We start from the raw sequence: 24,116 nt of genomic DNA, 5'->3' as shown, positions 1-24,116 counted from the left end.
TGTCATCACCGCTGTCTTTCTGCATCTTCCTGACGTACTGTAGAAAAAAGGATGATAGGATAGAAGAAAAAAGACACAAGAAAAGAGGAATTCCTGGCATATTAACAAATAGCTGAGTGCAAACAGTGATAACAGTTCAGGGGAGACTGTCATCACTGCCTTCCCAGTAAAGTGATCCCTGGCAGACATGGCTGAGTCGAACGCTGCCAGAGGCTACAGAATCAGCCCCTTATACAGTTAAATTTCTCAGGTGTGTCAATCTCTGCTACCATGATCTCACCCAATCCAGAGATGCCTACCTTACTAACCATCGGGATTAGTGCTGTCAAGGAATTGGAGTCTTGTCACCATAATTATGTTCTTATGTATGACTTTACATAGCAATTGACAATAATGAATTTAGCTGAACTGTAACTTAGTGATATCAAAGGCATCAGGGTGGAAAGTTCATAGTCAGCACCGTGGTAATTATGTTTTGTCACGCTCTGGTGTCAGATATCTCTCGAATCAGGGCATTAGTATTTTAAGTACATTTACTTTTACCTTTATTCATTTAGCAGATCCAAAGCGACTTCATCATATGGGTGACAGTAAGCTCTACCTTTCTTGGTTACTGTTGCTAACTAAAACACTATACTAAAACACTACTAAAACACAAATCACTAGAGCCAATTTACCATGTTTTTGGATACATTTGGATGCTTGGACACCATGTTTTTGTGTAAACTGGAAATCAACAAATACACAGCTCTTCCATATACATGCATCAGAAAAGAACAAAACTTGACTGAAGTGGAAAAAGCATACTACCACACTATTCTTATTATTTACATGGCAGAAATAGTAAGAGTAGAATGCATTCCAAATAGTTAATTTGTCTCTTTGAAAAACATGTATTTCAGACACTTGAGACAACAGAAAGAGATAAGAGAGACAGAGCAAACAGACCTAAATCTTGAATCTACCATAGTAATGATGAGGATTGAGTTAGGCTTCTGTAAAGGTTGGTTGCTAACATTAATGATATGATTATGGTTTGCTACACCTCTGTAGAACTATGGCAATGTCTTAAAATGGTGACATGTGCATGTTGGATCCATATAAATGGCAGTATGTTTGATATTACACTGGTGTACCACAAACTGTAATGACATTTTGACATATTTTAGACGAAAATACACGTTGAGAAAGCTGTGGGTTTGATTTTGCCTGACCAGAAATGAGCTGGGGAATTTTCAGCTCCATATGTTGTGTATTTGCCTCTTTCTGTTGTAATTTTCCCTCCGTCTTCACTTCCTGGGGTCATGTTGCAGAGGGGAGAGGGGTGCATTTCTTGACCTGAGAAAACAGAGCATTGAACTAGAGGGAATCAACGGGCGCCTGCAACTATGTTTGGACACGTAGATCCTTCTTGTATAGCTTTCTGGCAGCGCTGGTTGTGCATCTCACGAGTAAGTTAACATCAGGGTGGGTGTCTTGACATCTGTGCTGATGCCAGGCAGCCAGGACCCCACGCAGAAACATCTCTGAAACATAAACATGACTTCATTTATACAATGATTTATAATTTGCAGTGTTAGGAAGTGTGGAAAAATAGGGGCTGCCCCAGGCTTGTACCTCAGGCTGAGCTGTGCTGTTTGTCAGATGGTTGAGTTGGAAGGCTGCGCTGATGGGTTTGGATGAAACCGACTTCCCAATAGTTGCATCAGTGGAAGTCTGGGATGTGGGTGCTGTTTATGTCATGCTATCTGCTTCAGGCAGTGTTTTCAGAGGTTCTGTGGTGTCTTGTTTTCTTTTAATTTTTATCCCTTAAAATATCTGGGCGCAGTGCGCATACGGATGTAGCCCTTTTACAAAGCCAATGGGAAATGCCCGCCCATGTTTTCATCTTGTTCCATGTCAATTATGACTTGTTTTATTTTTTGAAATGGGATTATATTTAGGTCTTACGTCATCCACCCATCACTGAGATATATGTAGGCCCTTTCCACAGTTTCCTGTGATAACAAGGGAAAAGATCATTCACTGTTGAGGCCAAACCCACAACACACTCCCAACTGTGTTTATAGCTGTCCTGGGACAACAAGGCTTCCCAGTTCATTTATGCTGTCAGTAAACACTAATGTTAACGATATAAGCTATAGGGTTATCGTGATGATTTGAAGTACATTTTTAAGAATTTATTTTATTTGTTTATTTATTTATTTATTTATTTTTACTAATTATGCTTACTATATGAAAAAGGCTGGCTATGCAAGACTAGTAGGCTTGCCACGGTATATGGCGATGGGTACGAGAGATGATGTTGAATTTTGTATTGGTAAATAAAACTTACTTAACAGTTCCTTATTATAAAATAGAAACATCTTTATGGTGTGTTGGTTGAGTTTTGGTAAAGAACACAATTTTTCTTTCTACTTTCAATTTGAATTTCATAAGATTATTTGATTTGAAGTATTAACTTTTAATTTGTTATAATGTAGGCAGTTGTGCAATGAAAATGATCCCAGTAACAGCAATCAGCGGTTGCCGGAACCATTTAACCAGTTGTGTAGGTCTTGATGAGGCAGACGGACTCATGTTCTCTGCTTCTTGTTTCTCACATTTATTAAAGTCTAACACTATTGATTTAGACATATATAGTTGCACTTGTAAAATCAGGCATCGTGTTACAACTGGCTGTAAAAATGAAAAATGTTCTGCTAATGCATGCTAGCTGCTTAAATGATTGTTTTGCTAGCACTCCCCACTGCTCCAAAATGTTTTGCTAGTAAAAAATGTGACAACAAAAACAGCCAAAGGATCTTTTTCTCCTCTCTTCCACTAAGAGAGAGAGAGAGAGAGAGAGAGAGAGAGAGAGAGAGAGAGAGTGAAATCATCTTTGAAGCTGCTCATAAATACAACATTCTCTTCTGAAACCGCCTCTACTTATGTGGTAAAATAAAGCATGTCTGGAGTCTGCTGATGAGCTGTGATTCTTTTCATCACGATGACCTTAGAAGTTCCTCACACATCCCGAGTGTAAAATTCCATTACCTTGGCTATTTTTTCATATCAGTCAAAGTGCTGCTTTCTGCATTTTTACAGTATTGAAATCCAGTCAAAAAGAAAACGATTTTTTCTCTCTCTCCTTGCTTCCCCCATCTCATAGGTCTTGGCTTCATGTCTCCACTTGTCTGATGAAGGCTGAAAGCTCTTTTCTCCCTTTTACAACACAATTTATTCTGGATCTAATGACAATGATTTAGGGAATCAATTCTTCGCAAGCAGATGTTTAAGACCCCCCTCCCATTATCCCCTCCAGCTTAGGGAGAGATCAAGAAAGTACTCTGCTTTGTAGAAAAAAGTTTATCGCCTTTCTTTAAGTTAAACAGTTTAGTTACTCAATCAGTTTCTATGTTTCTAACTATACATGAAGTTCAGAGGTAAAAAGTGAATTTCTGTATGGTCAGTTGAGTACAACACCTTTTTGAATCCAGGAAATTAGTAGTTTTCTTTTCTTTCTTCCATTTTTTTGCTGTTTATGGTCCATGTTTGGTGCCATTTCCAATCATATCACAGCTTATTTTGTATTGCGAAGGAAATGTGTTTCCTTAGCAGATAAGACAACATTAACAAGCAGCAGTATTCTTATCTTCGGCCCATATAGGTTGGTTGGTAATGTCTGTTTACCAGGACATTTATCCATGTGTGAACCTAGAGCTCTCCTCTGAGAAAGATTTGGATATGTCTTCTCCCCATTTAGCATAATTTAGCTTGCTGTCGTCTATGATTTATTACCTGTTCACACTGTCAGAGGCACTGAAGAGATGAGCAGTGTTTAAGGGATTGAGCGGTATTGTGTGTGTGTGTTGTCATCCCACAACAACCCAGTATTAAGTCTAGTGGAGCTTTTGTAAATTAAAATAGCAACCTTTAGGTGTGCATGTGTAAAGGTATTGCCTGTGAGTAGAGTTAAACATGATGGCACTCATTTCCATCAGAGGAAAATATGCCCCTCTGGGTCACATTTGTCCTCATCTAATCTTCAGAGCTTGCAAACTCAATGCTGATAACTGAAGGACAAGCTTTTAAATCTGGTGTTTGGCCTCATATTCATCAGCAACTTAAAAAAAAAAGGATAAGCATGAAGGAAAATCCACATTTTAAGGAAGAATTGCTTCAGATATCAGGTATTTCTGTTTAAGGCATGGAGATTAAACCTACACGTGATCGACATTCTTCATGGAATAAGCCAGGAGTACCTGCACGGAATCTGCTGGCAGAGAATTCCCCACAAAGCTCCACAGAATTCACATGCACATTATTCACAAGGCTCTACACACCATCTGTCCCTTATAGGGGTGCATATGAAATATTTGAACTAATTTTATAATGCTATGAGCTACTAATGAATTGTGTAATACCCTCAGTTTTCTGGGCACACTGATATTCCAGTCCTTGCGGATACTGATAAGCTGTTTTCATGTTAGTCAACATTAAAATTCTGTACAATTTTGTAATAAAGTAAAACTAAAAGGTTAAAAACTAAAACCAATCATTTTAAATGCTACAATTGAATTTATAATCTAATAATATACAGCTGGGATTTTTGTTCTTTTCTTTTTAATTAGAAATGGTTTTAAAGATTAATTTCAGATGACGATAAAGGTAATGTAAATGTTCAGGGGTTTACTTTAGCAAGGTATATGTGTGTGTGTGTGTGTGCGTGTGTGTGTTTGTGCATGTGTGTGTATATATATGTATATGTGTATATATGTGTATATATAAATAACCTTGTATATAATGTGTATATATACATATACATGTAACCTTTTTTTCTTTTTTTTAAGAAATCAAGAATCCTGTTTGGGTTCTGTTGGACTTTCAGAATGAATGTGATCCACAGGATTGCCCTCCATTTTTGTTTTAGAAGAGGCTTGATAGATGTGAATAAGTTCAGATCAGCTACTTAGGGGGCTTTGTAACCGATCAGAGAAATGAGGATGTTTGGGGGAAAAAAAACATAATTGGATGGAATTAATTCTTAGTGGAAAAATATTTCCAGCCTGAGGGAAGTCTGCACACACCAGTTCAGATGTTCAGTTGTGTTGACAGTCAGTGTGGGAAGCTAGTCTTATTAAGTTGAACACAATATGCTGATAACAACACCTGATATTGTGGATGCATAGGTTCTCTGCGAGGGGATTTTACACTCTAGACAGGGAAATCATTGTTAAATCTGGCCCGCTTCCTAAACAAATAATGCCACAAGTGCTTAAGGGTAAAATTAGTCTTACTGACATTGTTGTTCAGCTTTATAGGATTGCGGTTTGGGTATTCATGAATAATTTGAATGGAGTCTCAGTGAAGCAGAAACTAACAGGTTTCACATAGTTCACGTGGATAATCTAGCTTTTGTACTAAAGTTTGCCTTTTTAATAACAAGTAAACTTTCTTTTTGACAGTTTGAGCCATCATTAAAGCAGCTGGTAACTTGATATCTGTTTGCATATGATATGGTATATGTTGTCCATTAATAACGAGTGCTATATGGTCTCGAACAGCCAATCTGCTAATGGGCTGTGCATGCAGCTCATTCCAAACATGTGACAGGGAGTGAGCACATCATTCAGGTCCTTGGACAGAACTGCTGATTTAGAAAGTGCCAGTAGTAATGCATGGCAGCTGGTTTGGGGCGTTTTCGATCTATCGGTGTTTTTCCTCTGGCGTGTGAGAGAAGCGCGTCTCAGCTTGGAGTTTATGATTTAACACAAGGGAAAAACCTGTTTCTGCTGAGAATTTACTTCTGATGCTTCACAGGTCTTTCTACAGACAGAGATATAATTACGCAAGCAATATCAACAATCTGACAGCCCGTGTCCAATATATTTTCCAGGGATATGTTCATAAAATGTAATTATTTTAAAAGGATTTCATTTATGAGAGCACAACTTAATATTGTTGAATAGTTGAACAAGACTTGGAGGAATATTCACCCAAGATAAATAATTTTATCTGTGATTCTGATAACGGTCGGTGTTTAAAATCTCACTGGAGAGAAATGTATGCATATTTCAGCCATTTTCTTGATTGCAAAACCCTTTTTTTATTAATTTATTAAAACTCTACTTGAAAGTAACTTCAAAATACTTTTAAAGTGTTTTAAAACCGTAAACATTCTGAAAACAATAAACCTATTTTTGCAAGTATTGCATTTTCTTATAGGGACAGTTTAGCCCCCCCCCCCCCACCCCCTAATAATAATTTCCTCACCCTTACGTCATTCCAAACTTTTGTTTTATAGCACTGTAAATTGCAAAAGAATATATATTTTTATATATGTATAAATGCAACATTCTTCAAAATATTTTCATTAGTAGTCAAGTGAGGGGGGATAAATGATGACAATTTAGAATTCATGTCGAATATCCATTTAATGTCATTGCATGTAAAATAGTAACTGACACAATCTTTAAAATTATTTCTTTTGTATTTCATGAAAGAAGGAATGTCACAGGTTTCAAATAACATGAGCGTGATTGGCTGGACTGCCCCGTAGCCACACTGACTTTATGTAAATAAATGTAATATTGTACATTTAAGGTCCAGTTATGGGCCAGTCATAGCATGTTATTCAGCAGAATCTTAACAATGGATACTTTTGACAAACTTTAGCCAGAACATTATCATCCTAAGTTAATTAAAAATTCTCAACATATATTATTATTATTATTATTATTATTATTATTATTATTATTATTTATTTATTTTTTTAATATGGAATTCTTTAATCAAGGCAAGGGCTCAAAGGTTCATTGAATCAGTCTGTCAACAGAAGTGTAACTTAATCCCTGAATTTGTTATACTAAGATGTTGCTCCATTCCAAACATTTCTTTGTTGATTATCCAAGTCTGAACATCAGTTGAACAACCGTTGCTCCGCGGGGTAACTGATACAGTACCTCCAGAGGTTCGATAGGGGGCCGTTTGTATCGGTCATACTGGCACGAGCAGAAATAGCAGTTTAGTGCTTTACTGACGGTCATGTTGGGTGTCAAGGATATAATCACAGACCAAGGACTGTAATCAGAGTGTGGCTGGAGTGTTTTACTGTTACGGTAACAGCTCCGCCGACCGTGCCACAACATGTCGCACCTTCATGCTACAGACGTGACTCACTGGTCCTCGCTCTTACCTTCGGTAATCTTCTGTTTGTTATCCTTCGTGAAGCCTTCTGTATGTAATCTGTGAAATGTGTGCTTTTTGAGGGACTGATCTCACATAGCAAAGACTTCGTTATGCAGGGAGTCCATTGTTTTGACAGCTTCTCTGCCCACATTTGGTCGACTTTGATCTGAAAAGGCCGTTCACATGTTCTATTGATTGATCTTTCTCTTGGGCCTGAGTTTCCATCTCTCTTACAGAGCTGATGGGTCAAACAACAGACCTGCGGGTACTCTGGTTTCAAGAGAGAGAAAAATCCCACTCTTCATTCATGTTGAATCCCAAGCTCCCATTTTAACTAAAGGACCTCAGATTGGTGCATTCAGCAGGGGGCTTTTGGGCGATTGGCAGACCGGCGTTTTTTCATCATTTCCATACCCTTTGTGAAGAAGGTTATCTTAACAATTGTGAAAAGAAAGTCAGGTTATGAGTTGATAGATGAAGCTGAGAGCCAATTATTTCTGTTAGTATAAAAGTCTAAACAAATGGCAGTCACAGAGCCAGGGTTAGAGTCTGAGAGCAGACTGTTTATTCCCCTGATCTGAATTGAAAGGCTTTTTTTTTTTTTTTTTTTTTGCTGTTATCTTTTAAGCTGTTTGACATTCTCCCAGGGTTTATATCAGCCTTCAAGGCACCATATCCTAATAAACAGGAAACGGTAAACTCTGAAGTGCTCTTTCTCACTAATTCGTTACAGTGACTCATGGGTAATGAGGGGTGTTATGTGCTCTTTTTGACAGTTGCAACAGTGAGTCTCTCCCCTAAATATATACCCAGATGTGCGAAAACAGCTCTAAACATTATATATCACATCGCCTGAACTTATAATAATAGTTCTTAGAAAAGGTGACACTCACTTATAAAAGCCTTGGGGGTAAATTCAGTAAACTGTGCCACTTTTACATACTGTATTCTTATTCGACAACCGCCAACATCTGACTGGAAGCTACATGACGCATCATTAGATTTGTTTGGTAATATTTTAGCCAGTCAGAGTGAATTATGTGGCCACATTACTTTTTTGGTGTGCCTCTATAGGTAAATGTTTCATTTGTAGCACATGCCTTTTCTTTCACTGAATAAAAAAATGTATCCACCTCAAATTAGCATTTACTTTTACTTTTTTTTTTTTTTTTTTACTTTCCATCTTAGTGTTTATACCATTCAGATTTTTTTTAAAGAATTTTTTTTTTTTATTCTAACAACAGCTGCATTTATTTGAATGAAAATACAATAAACAGTCATACTGTGAAATATAATTTCAAATTAAAAAAAACTGTTTACTGTCTGAATATATTTTACAATGCAAGTTATTCCTGTAATGGCAAAGCAGCTATTAATCCAGTGTTTTGTTTTTTTAGGATTCTGATTTCTGATTAATAGAAAGATAAGAAAAACAGTATGTATTTGAAGTACAGCATTATAAATGTCAATGCCACATCACATTACCATCACTTTTGATGAATTCAATGCATCCTTGCTGAATTAAAGTATTATGTCTTATAACAGCCTTATAACTTATAACTTATACCTTATAACAGTGTACATCCATCAATGTTTTGAAAGCTCCAAATAAGCAACCAAACACATGCATTGAAAAGTGTGGAATTAGCATATTATTAGACTGTGCCCCATCCAAAGATCTTCTATGCTGTTAACTGATTTGCATGATTTCTGTAGTGAATCTTGAATCTGAAACACGGATAAACGTCACTGTCCACATTCAATGAATTCAAACTGTTATATCACATTACAGGAAAGCTTTAATACATGCTTCACCTATTCCCACATAGCTCCAGCTGGCTCAGTACACACAATCTTATTGTGCCGAATTGAAAAAGATTTCCCGGGGGCAACAGGAATCTGAAGTCACATCACAGAGGAGGTTTTATATGCCCTTTGTGGTAAACAACTGTCTCTTTGTCCAAATGGCCCTGCGTTTGTTTGAAGACGATACTTCTCCAGCACCTGATATGTCTGTAAGTGCCAGCTAATATTTGGAATCTGTAGATGGACAGTACTGTCATTCATAACTACCACAGTTCATGGATAAATATAGACAGTTTCTCGTCATATATGTGGTGTAGATGGGAAGGGAAGTTGCAGAACTGATCTCCAAGCATCTGTTTTCCTCTCTTTGAAACGATGATAGTGTTTTGGTGAGGAGAGCAGCATCAGCTGTGCATAATGGGATGCTGCTTGTTTTTGTGTTTATCTTTTCCGACAGGATGGGGAACTACTGACGAGGAAGGAAATGCCAGATCTGTGTGCTGAACTAAACTTGTGTATTTCCCTAGTTTAAAAGCCATAATAAACTCACCCAAGTGTGTAAACATGAAAAATAAGCCCTTGCAAGACATACTTATGCTCGCCTTTGAAATCCATCCAGTTACCATAAAAAGTTAGATGTGTGCCAGCTTTGGCCTGCGTTCCTCCGCCTGCGTCAGTGAGGTTTACAAACAGCCTGTAGTCTACAATTGACAGAACAACCCACTGACCCACTGCGGGCATTCACATTCCTCGGGCCTGTCCACTGAACAAACCGATAAGCTCCATAGTAAAGTTTAATCATTAATTTTTAAAACCAAACCTCATAATGTTCTTTTTTTTTTCTGCAACCAGTCCTTGATGATGAGAAGTCACCCAAACTTAAAATGTGTAACTGTTACACTGTTACTGTACTGTGACGTTACTTTTAAAAAGTAATTAATTACTATTACTAAATTGATCATCAATATTGTATTTAAATTACTTTTACTAATTACTCTGTCTGAAGAGGAACTTAGTTACTCGAGTAACTTAATTGTTAAAATGTATAATTAGACTACATCTTAAAATACCTATAAATCTTAAAGGGCTACTCCACCCAAAAATTATTCACTTACCCCCATGTCGTTACAAACCCATAAAAGCTTTGTTTGTCTTCGGAACACATTATTAGATATTTTGGATGCAAACCGGTAGGCTTGAGACTGTCCCATAGACTGCCAAATAAATAACAGTGTCAAGGTCCAGGAAAGGTATGAAAAGCACAGTCAGAATAGTCCATCTGCCATCAGTGATTCAACCGTTGCTGATGCGTTGTTTGCTTTCAAACCAAATCGTAAATACAGATAAAAAACGTATCCTTGTGGCACGGCTGATACAGAAGAGCATACGCTGCCTGCGTACAGCTCAGATTTTTTAAAAACCATGAAAATTTGACGAATCTGTTTTTTTTTTTTTATACATTTTTTGTATCTAGGTGAGGGTGTTTGCGCGCAGGTGGCTGCATATAATGAGCTCAGATATGGAAAAGCTTTAGTTTCATACGGATTACATAATCAGAGAATATGCGTTTTCCATTTGAATTTGTTCATTTAAAAGTAGACGCAAGCTTTCTATAGACATATTTCTCATGTCTCTGTGTCAAATTCCGCTGAGTTTGTGACGTGTAGAAAGTTGCTCAGGGAGACCTAGACGGCAGGAAGTGCACCCTGTTTGTTTTGTTTATTTTTCAAAAGCACAATGTTTAGTTGTTATTGTCAGTGTATTGTCACAAATAAAAGTAGGCCCTTTTTAGATTCGATTGGTTTAAGTCTTATCTGTATCTGAGTATTTAAGGTTTTCTCTGTGAATAAAGAAAAACTGAAAGTGAACGTGCTGGCACACAGAGGGCTAAAGATGCTGCATTCAATTTTATCTTTAGTTGTAAAATTTAGATTTCAACTCCGTATTTATTTTAGAACTGTTGAAATTATTTACTGTAACGCAAGTACTTTATAAGTAACTGTAATTAAATTACTTAAAATGAGCAGTAATCCCTTACTTTACTTCTTCAGTGGATAAGCAATTTAATTATTTAATTAAAGGGTTAGTTCATCCAAAAATGAAAATTATGTCATTAATAAAAAAACAAACCAATATCCCAGAGTAATGCATGCACTCAAACAGTACACTGACTGTGTTCCGAAGAAAAGGAGGTCTTACATGTTTGGAACAGCATAAGGGTGAGTTATTAATGACATAATTTTCCTTTTTGGATGAACTAATGCTTTAAGTATCGCATAACTTAGTAACGTGTTACACCCAACACTGATTAGGCTGTGTTTGTGAATCCCCCCAAAAATAACAAATCCTTAAACTCATTCGCTCAGGATACAGATTTAACTAGTTGTGCTGTATCCTTTTTGATTCTCTAAAACAAAGAAACGATTCACTTGAGTCATTTAATCAAGAATCGGGTGTTACAATTCTTGCTGGATGTTTTACACTTAATAGAAATCCAGGGAAAACTGTATGCTAATGGACCATTTTTTTTTTTTAAAGCTAGATTTGGGAGCCAGTCTCACACCTTGCGATTCTTCCAACTTTGTATAGTAACTGTTACAAGTTCTGTTTGCCACCTCCAATAAAAATCATTCAATCCCGTGTGATCATTTCTGACCCTGGACCAGATGAGCTCCAATCATCGAAGACTGCTTTATTGAAAGGGACTGAACCTGACATGCTAAACGTGTTTTGTGGGTGTAAATGATTTTTAATTAGACGAACACTCAATTACAGCGAATGCTCTCTCAAAGTAAGTTAAGCAAATTGATGAAGCTAATGCTCGTTTCACAGGGAGATGAATTGAGGCTACCCAGTCTTCACCCCTCTGTCTGGAGATAAGGACCACAGACACCCTGCTGAAAAATGGGGGATGGGCACCACAAAGAAAGAGGTTTCCCTTGAGTCTTTTGAGTCCAGGCTTGTTTGATAAGATATGAATGGAAACCTTGTTGATGGTTGGGTTTTGTTCTCTTCTGTTCTGTGGACAGAAAGTGATGAGACCGGGGAAAAGTTGGGAGAGTGCGGATATCGCTACTGAGAAAGAGAGAGATAGACACAGAGCATCTGGTGGTGAGATCCTGTTATTGTTAGTGTGAAGGAAGGCCCCAGCTTCAGAGGTCCTTGACCAGTCACTCTCCGTAGCCAGCAGAATGGAAACGGAATAAGGATGAGGCTGTTTGAGCTCTTTGGAAGGACAAATCGACCCCAAGCAGGAAACAGTTAATGGGATTGATGCCCTCCGATGTATTATAGTTGTCCATCATTATTAGCATATTCACACACCCTCAATGTAATCTGAAGGGAAAATAATTGGCAGTACAAAAATATGAGCTCATACACCACAGTAAGTTGATTTGGAATATTCATTGGAATGGGAGGAAGAATAATTTCCTGGACTGAAAATTCACATAAAATTCAGAATGCATTGGGAAATTGTGTTCTTCTACCAATCTTTCTATAAGGCACACACTATCATTCAAAGTTTGGGGATCAAGTATTTTATTTTATTCAATTTTTTAAGATAAAGCTCATAAAGCTGCTAATTCTCAGCTAGGATGTATAAAATTCAATGAAAATGACCATAAAGTAACATTTATAATGTTACAAAATATCAAATAAATGCTGAATTTAAATAAATGATTCTGGACTTCCTGTTCATCAAAAAATCCTGAACAATTAGCACAGTTTCCCCTAAAACAATCAGAAATGTTTCTTGAGCACCAGATCAGAATGATTTCTGAAGTATAATTACCTTTGAAAATTCAGCTTTGCCCTAACATAAATGCCAGTTTAAAACATTATCAAATAGAAAAGATATTTTAAAATGTAAGAATTTTTTTCACAGTTTTACTGTTCTACTGTTATTTTTGCTCAAATAACCACTTTCAAAACATCTTACAAAATCTTACCGACCCTAAACTTTTGAACAGCAGTGTATAAACCTTTAAACTTTGCTGCTTTTTACAATTTTTCAAAACATTTAAAGGCTTTATGTGTCCTGTCAGTCTGTATTTGCACAAACCCTTTCCACCATTCTAACCTTACAACCGAACAACAGTGCGCTACCTTGCACAAACACTTATCACATGCTAATAAAATGGCAATTGCTGAGATCCTGAGAAAGCAGGTTTATATCCGTACATCAGTGTGGAAAGCAGTTTGCCAGTTTCTGGGGTGACATGAATTGGGAATATTCAGTCTGTTCAGGCCCAGACCACGTGGAACAGCTAGAAAGAACGCCTAGGGCCCCCCATCCAGGTCCTTACCACACCTAGCACCATGCTTCAATAGCTGGACTCTGATCCCAGGAGAATTTCACTCATTTTTCTGCCTGTCTTGTTGACTCAGTGCTGTAGTGTTCAACTGTGATGGAGTAATTAACCGTGTGCAGCAGACAGGTTATTAGAAGCAGAGTTTGGTTAAGATTTTCCTGCAGGATACCTGATACTGAAAGCATCACTCTGTCTAAAGGCCAGGACCATCAGTATTCCCATAGTACAGTTTAGCGCCTGTAGGCATGGCAATTTGTCTCAGCTCCACCAACAAGCAAACCCCGGGGAAACAGTGCAAGGCTGGACTTGTAATAGTGGCAAGGCTGATACAAAAGACCCAGAGTTATGGCTTCTGGAAAGACAGCGGCTTATTGTAATGATTTTTCTGGCCGACCTGGAAGGAAAGACATGCATTAGCATACATGAACTCCCCTGTTCCGCCACGCACACACGGGCATACGTTTTGACGCAAGCACACACAGGCTCACTGATATGTTGGCTGTGGGAGCACGATGCTGCCTGCTCATCACGTTTCCCTGTGGTCTTTCCAATCAGTTGCGTAAAGCACAGGAAATATAGGTCAGACAGCAGATGTGCTCTCGACTAGGACAGGACAATTCACACCCTCTTTCAACGTGTCAGGATCAAACAGCGTAGCCGGGGGTGCCCAAATTCTGCTTTCTAAATGTCTCTAACCTTTCTAGAGGAGAGGAAAAATGGGAAATGGATGCCGCTGTGCTCCACAGTGGTTTATTTTTGGGGTTCGGTGTGTACGTGTTTGTAGAAATGTATGCGAGTGAGCTTGTGTGTAGATTTGGAGATTTGTTTATATAGCATCAGTGATGAATAAGAATGTATTGGATAATGAAAAGGATAAATCTTAAAAAAAAGTTATGTTTTGTGTTCGTTTATTCTTTGTGTTAATCTATACAATTTTCTACTAACACTAAAAGGTTCAAGTTAAGTACTAAACATTAATGATATCTTTTCCTTGCATCTTAAAACATAATTATTATTTTCAAAACTATATGTCGAAGGTAAAAATATGTATACATATTTTTTTAAGTCAGTCTTTATATTAAGTAACTACTATGTATTTACATTTTAATAATTACATTAATAATGTGGTACAATGTACTTATTGTGTACATGTTTTAACATTGTACTTATATTTTAAAATACCTGCATTTAATTACATCTGTAATGACATCTATAATTACATTTACATTTTACCAAATGTACAGCTTACATGTATTTATTTCAATGCGAAGGAGTGCCACTGAAGAGAGAAATTATAGAAAAAAGAAGCATACTGTGAAAGTATGACTATGACAAACAGCTGAAAAGTCTGTAAAATTCTTTCTCTCTCATTTCAGTCATGCTCTTCCTTTCCTTATACAACAGCAGCAATCACATTCTCTTATGATGGACTCATTGAGATTGACTTACATCACTTTGGATAATAACTGCAGCTTTAAAAAGAAGATTGGTAGTTTGATGGATGGATTCTCATGTTGCCTTTTCATCCACTGCTTCTTTTCTTTTCTTTTTCTTTTTTTATTCTGGCATATGGGTCTTCCTTTCATGAAACTGCAGTGCCTGCCTTAGTTTGATCTAGCAGTTATCAGATCAACCACTAGGGGGTAGCAAAGTTCTCAAATCAGATTAGCCCAACTAATCTTTTATTCTAAAATATTCATTTACTCATTGGAGTGAAAACATGCTTTCTCACATCCTTTTAGAGTGATGCTAATACGTTTTCAAAAAGCTGTAATCAGCTCTTCATGCATGTCGCTTTGAGAGAACTCTCTCTCTTTTTTTTTTTTTTTTTTTTTTTTTTTTGCAGGAATTTATACGCCATACTGAAAGATGCTGATTTGTTCTTATTCCACCTTAAACAAGACACTTATCACATAAAAACAATAATTAAGAGTCAATTATTCCACAGTGCCTGGAGCAAAAAGAGCGCACGATTTTTATCAGCCCATGAGTGGATACTCTACACACCAACTCGGCTGTGCTTCTCATGAGTCTGGGTCGAAACGAACATGAGCTCATGTGTGCTGTTAAGCACCATGTTGGTCAAATCTTCTTTGATCCCTTATAGATGCCCGATCTCTAGTGACCCCTACACAAACCCCACTCCACATCATGGGATAAGGGTAGGATTGTGAAATGCTGATCTGGCAAAGCAGCTCGTCTGGAATGCTGTTCCCTTCATCTATGTCCCCCTGCAAATGAGTGGGTTAACTTACACATTAGCACAGATTAAGGGTACAAATGAGACCTTGTGTCACTAATGGGGGTCAAAAGAGGGGATGAGGGTGGAAAGGAAAGGCCGAACACCTTAGGGTACTAGGGAACTCTAGCTCTTTTCTTCTTCATTTTATCTGGGTACATTTTGGTTCTTGCATATGATTGATTGCTTATTTGACTTACTATCTCTGAAGTGATGGTGTGGAATGCAGACTTGTCTATGTGTAATTATACTACACCAAATTATATATTATTTTATATTTCAGTGGTTATAGAAAAGAATCAACTACCTTTAAAATAATCATGATTTGTTGCTTTGCAGCCTGAAATGAAGACGGACACAGTCTTAGTTTTATCCAGTTGTATTTACTCAGTGCAGCTTATAATGTCCAAGTGAAAGACAGAACACCAACATGCCTAAAATTATTAAACGAATAAAAAAAATAAAAAAAAAAACAGAATCACTGAGTTATAACCCTGAAAATGTTTAAACACCTTTTGCTTTAATAAGATTTTTAGTCTTTTGGGATCGGTCTCGACTAACTTTTCCCATCTAGACCTTGAAATATTTGCCCACTCTTCTGTGCAGAACTCCTCAAGTTCAGGTACATTTGATGATGAGTGTTTGTGGACTGCAGTCTTCAAGTCATTCCACAGAATTTCAGTGTGATTTGAGTCTGGACTCTGACTAGGTCCTGCAAGGACATTCAGCTTTCTCCTTCACCACTGTGTGAACAGTTTTGCTGTGTGCTTTGGGTCATTGTCAAGTTGGAAGGAGTGGCTTTTCTCTTGTAACCACAATCATGCACTCATAACATCATGCACACAATGAGCACTCTTCAGAGTTGCTGTAGGCCTCTTGGTCATCTCTCTGGCCAGTCTCCTCCTGACCATTCATCCAGTTTGGAGTGACGTCCTGATCCAGGGAGGGCCTGTGCTGTACCAAATACCTTCTACTTCCTAATTTCTTCTACGCATCGATAAAGCCTTTGACATTTTTTTATTTTCTTTGTATCCATCTCCTTACTTGTGGCTGTCCAAAACTTTATCCTGGAAATCTTTTGACAGTGTCTTTGCTACCCATAGTTGATTGTTTGCTTCAGTTGCACTACCAAGGACTGAAATGCTTCAGGAAAGTTATTTTTATTTTTTTGAGCTGATCAAAATGAATGTCAAATTTAATGTTTTCTCTTTATGTAGGTGCAACGTTATGAACTATAGTATGGGGAATTTGTGGATTTTAGAAAAATACTTTTCCTCTCGGTTTACATCTAAAGCATTGAAATAAAGTTTTATTTAACCAGTCTCTGCTCTGGGCAGGAGTGGTGCAGTCTCCATCTGAATGTTTTCCTTCAGCTCTAAGCTAAGCGAACTGCTGAGTCTCTCGTCCCGACCTGTTGGGTGTTTACGTGTTGACACTCGCTACGATGGGACTCCACATTCCTGGCAGAGGCCTTCTTGGAGTTGGCATGTTAGTAAAACAATATTTGACACCATTTTAGCTTATGAGACAATTCAAAACACAACTGGAATACAGTAAGGTCCATGTTTGCAAGTAGTTTTTAATGGAGAGTTTTAGTTGTTCTTCAGAAAAAAGTAAAGAAAATCCAAGGTTTTGAAAAGATTTTTCATAGCAGGATGTGTGCATTACTTTTCATGTAATTTTTTTTTTTATTAGATATATTTCAGTTACTGAATTTTGTAATAGTATTAGTTAACAAAAAGAACACTCATAAAAACACGTTCCTGCCCCTTGCTTTCAGATTTTCTGTAAAGACTAATAGTAAAAGAAGAACTTGTGTGACACTTCCACTTTTGAGACCACTTCCACATTTGTAGATTTTCTAGATATTTATACAAAATATCACTCATTTGTGGATGGAATTATTAAAGGTTTTATTTTTTTATTTTTTTCATGTGCTAGTGATTTCAACACGTCCACCCTCATGAGGCAACCTGCTCCTTTTAAAATAAAACTGCCTATGTCAGGCTACTGATTTGGAACATTTTATCCTATCAATTTGCTGTACGTGTTACAAAAAAATCCTGATTATTCAAAATAATTCAAAAGCACGTCAAATCACAATGCAAATGTTTTGTCCATGAATCCATTGTGTTGTAGATCTAGTATAAAAGGTCAAAGTTCTAAGCCTTGGATCCACATTTTCACCAGCCCGGATGATGGTGATTTCCTCTTGGACAGCATGACGAGGCTTCCTGGAAGTGTCATCCCTCGCTAAGAACAAGTGCATCCTTCCCTGAAAATAAAACGAGACTCAGTAGAGCCACATGTGTTGTGAAAACATGCTCAGCCCTTGTGATACCAACATTGTCTGCCATCTTGAACCATTGCTTAAGAGGCAGCTATTATTTTATGAAGTGAATTAGATGAACTTACTCTAGAGAGTAGGAAGTCCATAGTTGGAAGTAATTTATTATAAAGTCACCTCATGTTTATTGATTGTTTTCTGAATGTTAGTAGTTATGTTTATAATGACTGAAGGATGATAGCACATCTAATATATTAAAGGCCATAACACTAATACAGAGGGAGAGAATATGAAAGTGAATGCTGATCATTTGTGTGTTTTTCTTCTAAATACATCCTCTTGGCAAGAATCCACGAGTGAAGGGTTAATGTGTAGAAGGCAAAATAGAAAGTAAAAAAAAGAAGTGTGTTGTGTGTGTCGGTGTGCTTGTACTGTATGTAATAGTTTTTGCTACTTTTGGGAATTGTGCCCTATGAAGAGCAGCAGCAGCTGTCAGGGCAAGACACTGCTCGGTTCTTTGTGCACTGCTGATGGTAAGTTGACTTTGTCGTCCTTATTAAGCCTAATCACGAGCTGTTACTACGAAGCATTTGTTTCCCTCAAAGCAGTATGACGTGGAGGTGTATACTGTATACTGACCCCCTCAGATTAACAGGTGACTGTCAAACAATGACAGCCTCCATTCCGTCCACTGAAACACTTGATGTTTAACTGTTTAACTTGCTTTACCTTTATAGAAAATTATTAGACTGCTAAATGATTGGAATGCAAACAGACTGGTAGTATTTAGTGAGGTAATCGGTAGGTTTGTTTCTTGTTTAGTTTAACTTAGTCAGTCAGATGTTTGGTTAGAGAGTTGATTTGTTGGTATTTAGGTAAGTAAACTAGATTATTAAGATGTCTGACCAATCCATGATTTAAACCAATGAGTTTAGTTTAGTAATCCTGTCCAGTTTATTCTCTGTTCAGTCCCCTTATTGATTATTGATTTAAACTTACTAATTAACTTATTAAGTTAATTAGTTAGATCTAGTTGGTTGGTTGGTTTGTTGCTTTGTATAGTGTAGCTTAATGTTTATACATAACTTTACAGTGAATATGCACTATATGCACTGTGTAGTACCAAGGAATGTATCAAATGCAGAAATCCGTTTTAATTGCATAAAATGTCCTTAGAACATATTTAAATTTTTCAGGGCCTAGTTCACATTTGGTAGAATCTTGTTGTTCTGTGATACTCTTCTCTTCTGGCAATTGTCAGCAGAAACTCCAGCTGTGCATCAGCTCAGTTTAGAAGACGCTTTAACAGATGTTCTCCCGCTCGGTCCTCACCTGTCCCTCCCACCATGTGTGGAAGACACTGAGAACGCACCAGAAGATGGGGTCAGACTTCAGGAATCCTTCTCTTCCGTCTGCCATGTCCTTTTAAGTGTGCTTGGATTAGGATGAGGTTAAGATGGTTTAAATGAATTAACCCCTTGAATCCCACGCAAGCAAAGCTGGAGTAAAGAACCAGCAGCTTTCTCACGGTGTGTGACGTAACCTGATACTTCCAGTCTCTTTGTGGAGGTTACCCTGGCAACAGTATGAATGAACTGACAGCGTCTGTGCGTACATGTGCTTTTAATTAAAGAGGAGCGGTAATAGAGACATTTAGTGGCAATTCACTGTCCCTTGTGGCACAGCAAACGCATACTTCCTCCCTCTCTCTTCCTCTTCCTCTCTCGCCTTTTTACTCAACCGTATCAACATCCGTAGAAATCAACGCCTCCGTTTAGATAACCTCAATGTTTGTACCGCCAAATGTTTTATGAAATTAAATATTTATTTCATCCAAAAATGAAAACTGTTATTAAATACTCACCATCATTGTTGTTCCTAACCTGAACCTTGTCCAAAGTGTTGTTTTGGACCCCATTAACTTTCATTATATGGTCAAAAAATATCTTCAAAAAAGCTTTATTTTCACAGAGGAATGAAAGTCATACAGGTTTGGGACAAGACGAGGGTGGGTAAATGATTTTAGGTGAACTATCCCAGTAAGTAGGACAACTGCAAACAATTGTGTATGTTCATATCAGTCCTTGTCAGAATTATTGTAAGTGTATCTTATCATACAACGTTTTCCAGAGTGTTTTCAAGATGTATTAGTCATCAGATAATGACCTGGAATGACCAGAACGTTGTGGCAGTGGAGAGCAGAGCACTTTGTAGGAAACTCCATTAACAAACCTCAGTCAGTTAATTAGCTGTGGACGCAGTGGAGCATACAGAGCCTGCATGTGGCTCGGAGGTTTGCAAAAGGCTTTTAGATGAAAGTGATGAATTGCTGTCATTGGGCTTGTTCTATGCTTTATCAAATGATTAAATATTGAATGTAAAATAGACCACTCTCGCTGCATGCAAAGGTCGTTTTCCGATTGCCACATTAATCAAAATGCTTTTTCCTGTCAGCGATGAAGAGAGAATTCCCAAAACACAGAGATGCGCTGTGTGGTGATATGCTGCAGGCACAAGCATATGTGTGTGTGCGGTTAGACGCTGTAGGATGAGAATTTGGTATTTCCAAAACTCTCTTCCATGACTTCTCTTCGTACCGGATGTCCATTCACGCATCCCTGCAGATTGTATTCTATTCACAAGGATTGCATTTCCATTTTTCTACTTTACCTGTCTGGGATTGTGAAAGACCTTTCCTTGTATCTCAAGGGTGGGATTTTAACAGAGACTTATGCTGATGACATAAGGAAAAAGGATAAACATCCATCCCACTCTTGAGAAACAGTTGGGTAACCACTGCGATAGCAGAGCTGGAGAAACTGCTTTTCTTTTGTGTAGCATAAAACTAGTTAAAATACAACCAGGAAGAGAGAGGCCCAAAGGCAAGGAAATGCATCACCCTCGGAGTCCTGTCTGTGGTTATGCTATGACACACCCTCTCTCTCACACACACACACACACGCACGCACGCGCATTAGACTTACACATTCTCGTAACTGACATCCTGAGCAGTTCTCAATACACTTTTGACAGCACATGGGGCCTGGCAATTGCTCCAGGATCCCACTTATCTGCTAAGGTAAAAGACTGATTTCTGTTAATATTTTACTATACCAATCTCTCTTCTGGTATGTTTCTGGTTTGTGTAATCTGCTGCGTAGCTGTCATTTTGAATGGGTTGTGGTTTGCAATATTCCTCTGTTGTATTGAGCTGGGAGTGCTGTAGGTACATGTTGTGGTTTAGTCGTTGGCTGGTGTCTTTTGATTGGAAGCGCGAGTGAGTTGTTTTGGGTCCTCACTATGATACATCAGCCATCTATTGAGTGTCAACCTAAGGAACATTATTGTGATTCAAACATAAAACCATCCTTATGGCATCTCAGCATGGGCTTGACCTGCATACACAGACACACACACACACACACACACACACACACACACACACATTCTCTTTTACTCACAGGCACTTTATTTACACACTCTCATGGCTGTTTTAAAAAAAGGCCCATCCTTACATGGCTGTACATTCAGTCTCCTTGACTTGAATTTATATGAGGTCGACTTCATTTTATGTAGAACATAAAGACTAAACACTTAGATTGTGTGATAAGTCAGAATGACAGTTCGAGAGTGAGAAAAACACACTTCCTCTGTGAAACTGTGCAGAGATGCTTCACCTCCTCATGTTTAAACAGATCCGAAAAAGAGTCCTTAAAGGGATAGTTCACCCCAAAATGTAAATTCTGTCATTATTTACTCAAAATAATTATTCAATTCTGTGTGACTCCTCCTTCATTAAAATGTGAAGATTTTTGTTTTAAAGATATTCGGGCTGATCTTATCAGTATAGTGATAGTGAATGGGGGCTGTCAAGCGGGGGTAAAAGAAAGACAAAAAGCACCATAAAAGTATCTTAAAAGTTCTCTATGGGCCATATGCCCTAGATTTGAGAAGTGGGGAAAAACGAATCATCTTGTCAGTGAGTCATTTTCCTCTTTTTCACATTTGGCCTAAAAGATTCATACTTTTCTTCTCAAATTCATCTCATTGACTCAACGATCAGGTTGCTGTTGTTAACAACCAACTGGATTATAAATAAATGACAGCCTTTTTTTCAATTTGGTCATTATAAAATCTATAGTATAAATTTCGAAGACTTCATATTCCACAAGGATCATATGGACCTCTTTTATGATTGCTTATTATTATTATTTTTTCTTCTATTAAATGTCTTATTGTGTTCCACGAAAGAAGAAAAAACTAAGGGTGAGTAAATGATGACAGAATTTTTATTTCTGAGTAAACTGTCTCTTTAAATCAACACAGGTCTTTCCGTTAAATCCATTAGAAGTTGTATAGTCTTGTAGAGCAGCTAAAATTACAACTGTCCAAATGAAAACATAACAATGTTTTTCCCTAGTAATATCAGGCTTGCTGTGCACTAATAATATGTATCCATGCACTTAAACTCCAGTGCTGCTTTTCTGTAAATGGTGAACTACAAGCTCTTTGTCGGTATAAAAACCACTCACGTCTGATTGACCATTACCACGTCTTTTAACAGCAATCCACAGCCCAAACAGCCCAGCATGACCTCACAGGCGGCACTTATTACGGCACAGAAATTTGCACTGAACGAGTGACTGTGATTTGCTTTTCTTTGTCTCAGATGAGTGAGTCTGTGGATGCCGACTATTCAAAGAAGCACAAAAATTTCTCCTAATTGATTTTATGGGTCAATCACGTATTTTCCTCATTGTGTGGTCAGCAGGGGAGCCTGGGCCGGCTGACTGACAGCAGCCCCACTCGTGTGCAAATGAGTTTGAGAGAAGCAGTAGAGAGATGCATGGGGAGGAGGAGGAGGGGTGGATGGGAGAAGTCCTCTTTTGGATTAGTGGAAGCTTCTTGGCGATCTGCATGTGAATGAGTGTGAGCAGCTTTAGCCGTTACCCCTGCGCTCTTTCCCCATAGTGAGGGAGAGAGACACTGAGAGAGGGGGAGAAGTGCATGGGCAGTTACACAGAGCACAAAGCAAAAGTTTAGGGACAAGTCTTGAGGTACATCACTGTTGCGGATTGTCTGGTGTGGGTCGCTGAGTCTTCAGTTGGGAGAGTGGTGTGGACTGAGCTTTGTGAATGAGAGAAGGTAAGAATCCTTTTTTATCCCATGGGCTTTGCGTGTGTCTCAGCTTCACTGCCCCTCTGATAACAATGGAACCAAGAGCAATGGAGCACTTCAACAGTGCCAAAAGGGGGAAGGGAGAGTCTCATGGCTGCCCGAGAGGACACTTTTCTAAAATGATGTCTTCAAAGTTGGCTTGTTTTGCTCTATTTTTGTAATTTGGGATATTTTCAAGCAGGAAGGAATTGAGGGTTGACGTGCTCTGATGTTTGAAGCTTGATTATGGTTATTGGTTACCCCTTTTCAAGATGCAACAGGCGTGTTTGCCAATTGCAGCAAGTATAATGAAATGCTCACTCCTTCATATGAAACCATTTGAGTCATTTCCACTTGTGTGCTGCAACATTTTAGAAGTGTACTTTTCAAGTTTTACTAATTTGTGACGAAAATAAACAGGAAGTTGGTGTAGAGTTCAAAATGGTGCTATGATGAGGTTCAGATTATTGTTGACTAGCATGGATAAAATTGGTTTTACATGTTCCTGGGACTGATTAATTGTAACATTTTGTGTTGAGGTTTTCCAGCATTTTAATTAGATTACTGCTGTGTAACTTTGTAATTGCCATGAAATTAGCTATCAGCTAATGCATTGCAGTTAATGGTGTTCTCCATTGCTAGCTAAAGAAAGTTGTGGTTAAATTAAGCAAAACCGTTCAAAATTTGTAAAGAGCCACATAAAAGACAAAACAGGCTTTGGGAACTTTTTTACAGCCATTATCAATGCTTTATATTAACATGCTTTTCATTATCTGCATTTCATTATCTGCCAAATACAGTGCATTTTTTAAGAGATACTGCTGTGGTTTATAGCCATTTAAATGTATATTATGATGATATTTCCCATATGAGAAGAGGTTATGAGAGAAAGCAATAGCATACAACATTCATTATTTTGAGCTGTAGATCAGTTGTTAGCATTTAGCAGTTAGCACAACAGAACTGAACATCTTTAAAGTGTATAGGGTGACCAAATGTGCCAAATTCCCAGGACACGTCCTGGCCAGGATTTCTATATTGCCCAAAATATTCACTTCATATATATATATTCATTTTGGCTTTGTTTGTGCCCGCGCAGACCAATTGTTGTATGACAAAGTATCATGCAAACTCTAGAGAGCAG

At 37.9% G+C, this 24,116-nt stretch overlaps 1 protein-coding gene across 3 annotated transcripts in view; it reads left to right on the top strand.

The window, feature by feature from the left end:
• LOC113042962 (neuronal-specific septin-3-like) overlaps positions 1-24,116 on the top strand; it is a 59,688-nt gene that overhangs the window by 8,881 nt on the left and 26,691 nt on the right. Inside the window, exon 1 of one of the 3 annotated variants that reach the window (XM_026202019.1) lies at positions 20,759-20,894. The exons of 1 other annotated variant lie outside the window; for it this stretch is intronic. Coding sequence is in view for 1 of the 2 variants with exons in the window: in XM_026202012.1 (XP_026057797.1) it covers positions 22,951-22,960 (10 nt within the window). In the remaining variant the exon portion in view is untranslated. Of the gene's footprint in view, positions 1-20,758; positions 20,895-22,730; positions 22,961-24,116 lie in introns of those variants that run through there. One more of the 3 variants, XM_026202012.1, reaches the window with a different exon arrangement.

This window comes from Carassius auratus, chromosome 3 (assembly GCF_003368295.1).
Source record: "Carassius auratus strain Wakin chromosome 3, ASM336829v1, whole genome shotgun sequence".
NCBI classification, from domain to species: domain Eukaryota; kingdom Metazoa; phylum Chordata; class Actinopteri; order Cypriniformes; family Cyprinidae; genus Carassius; species Carassius auratus.
This window is presented reverse-complemented; position numbering and strand designations above follow the sequence as displayed.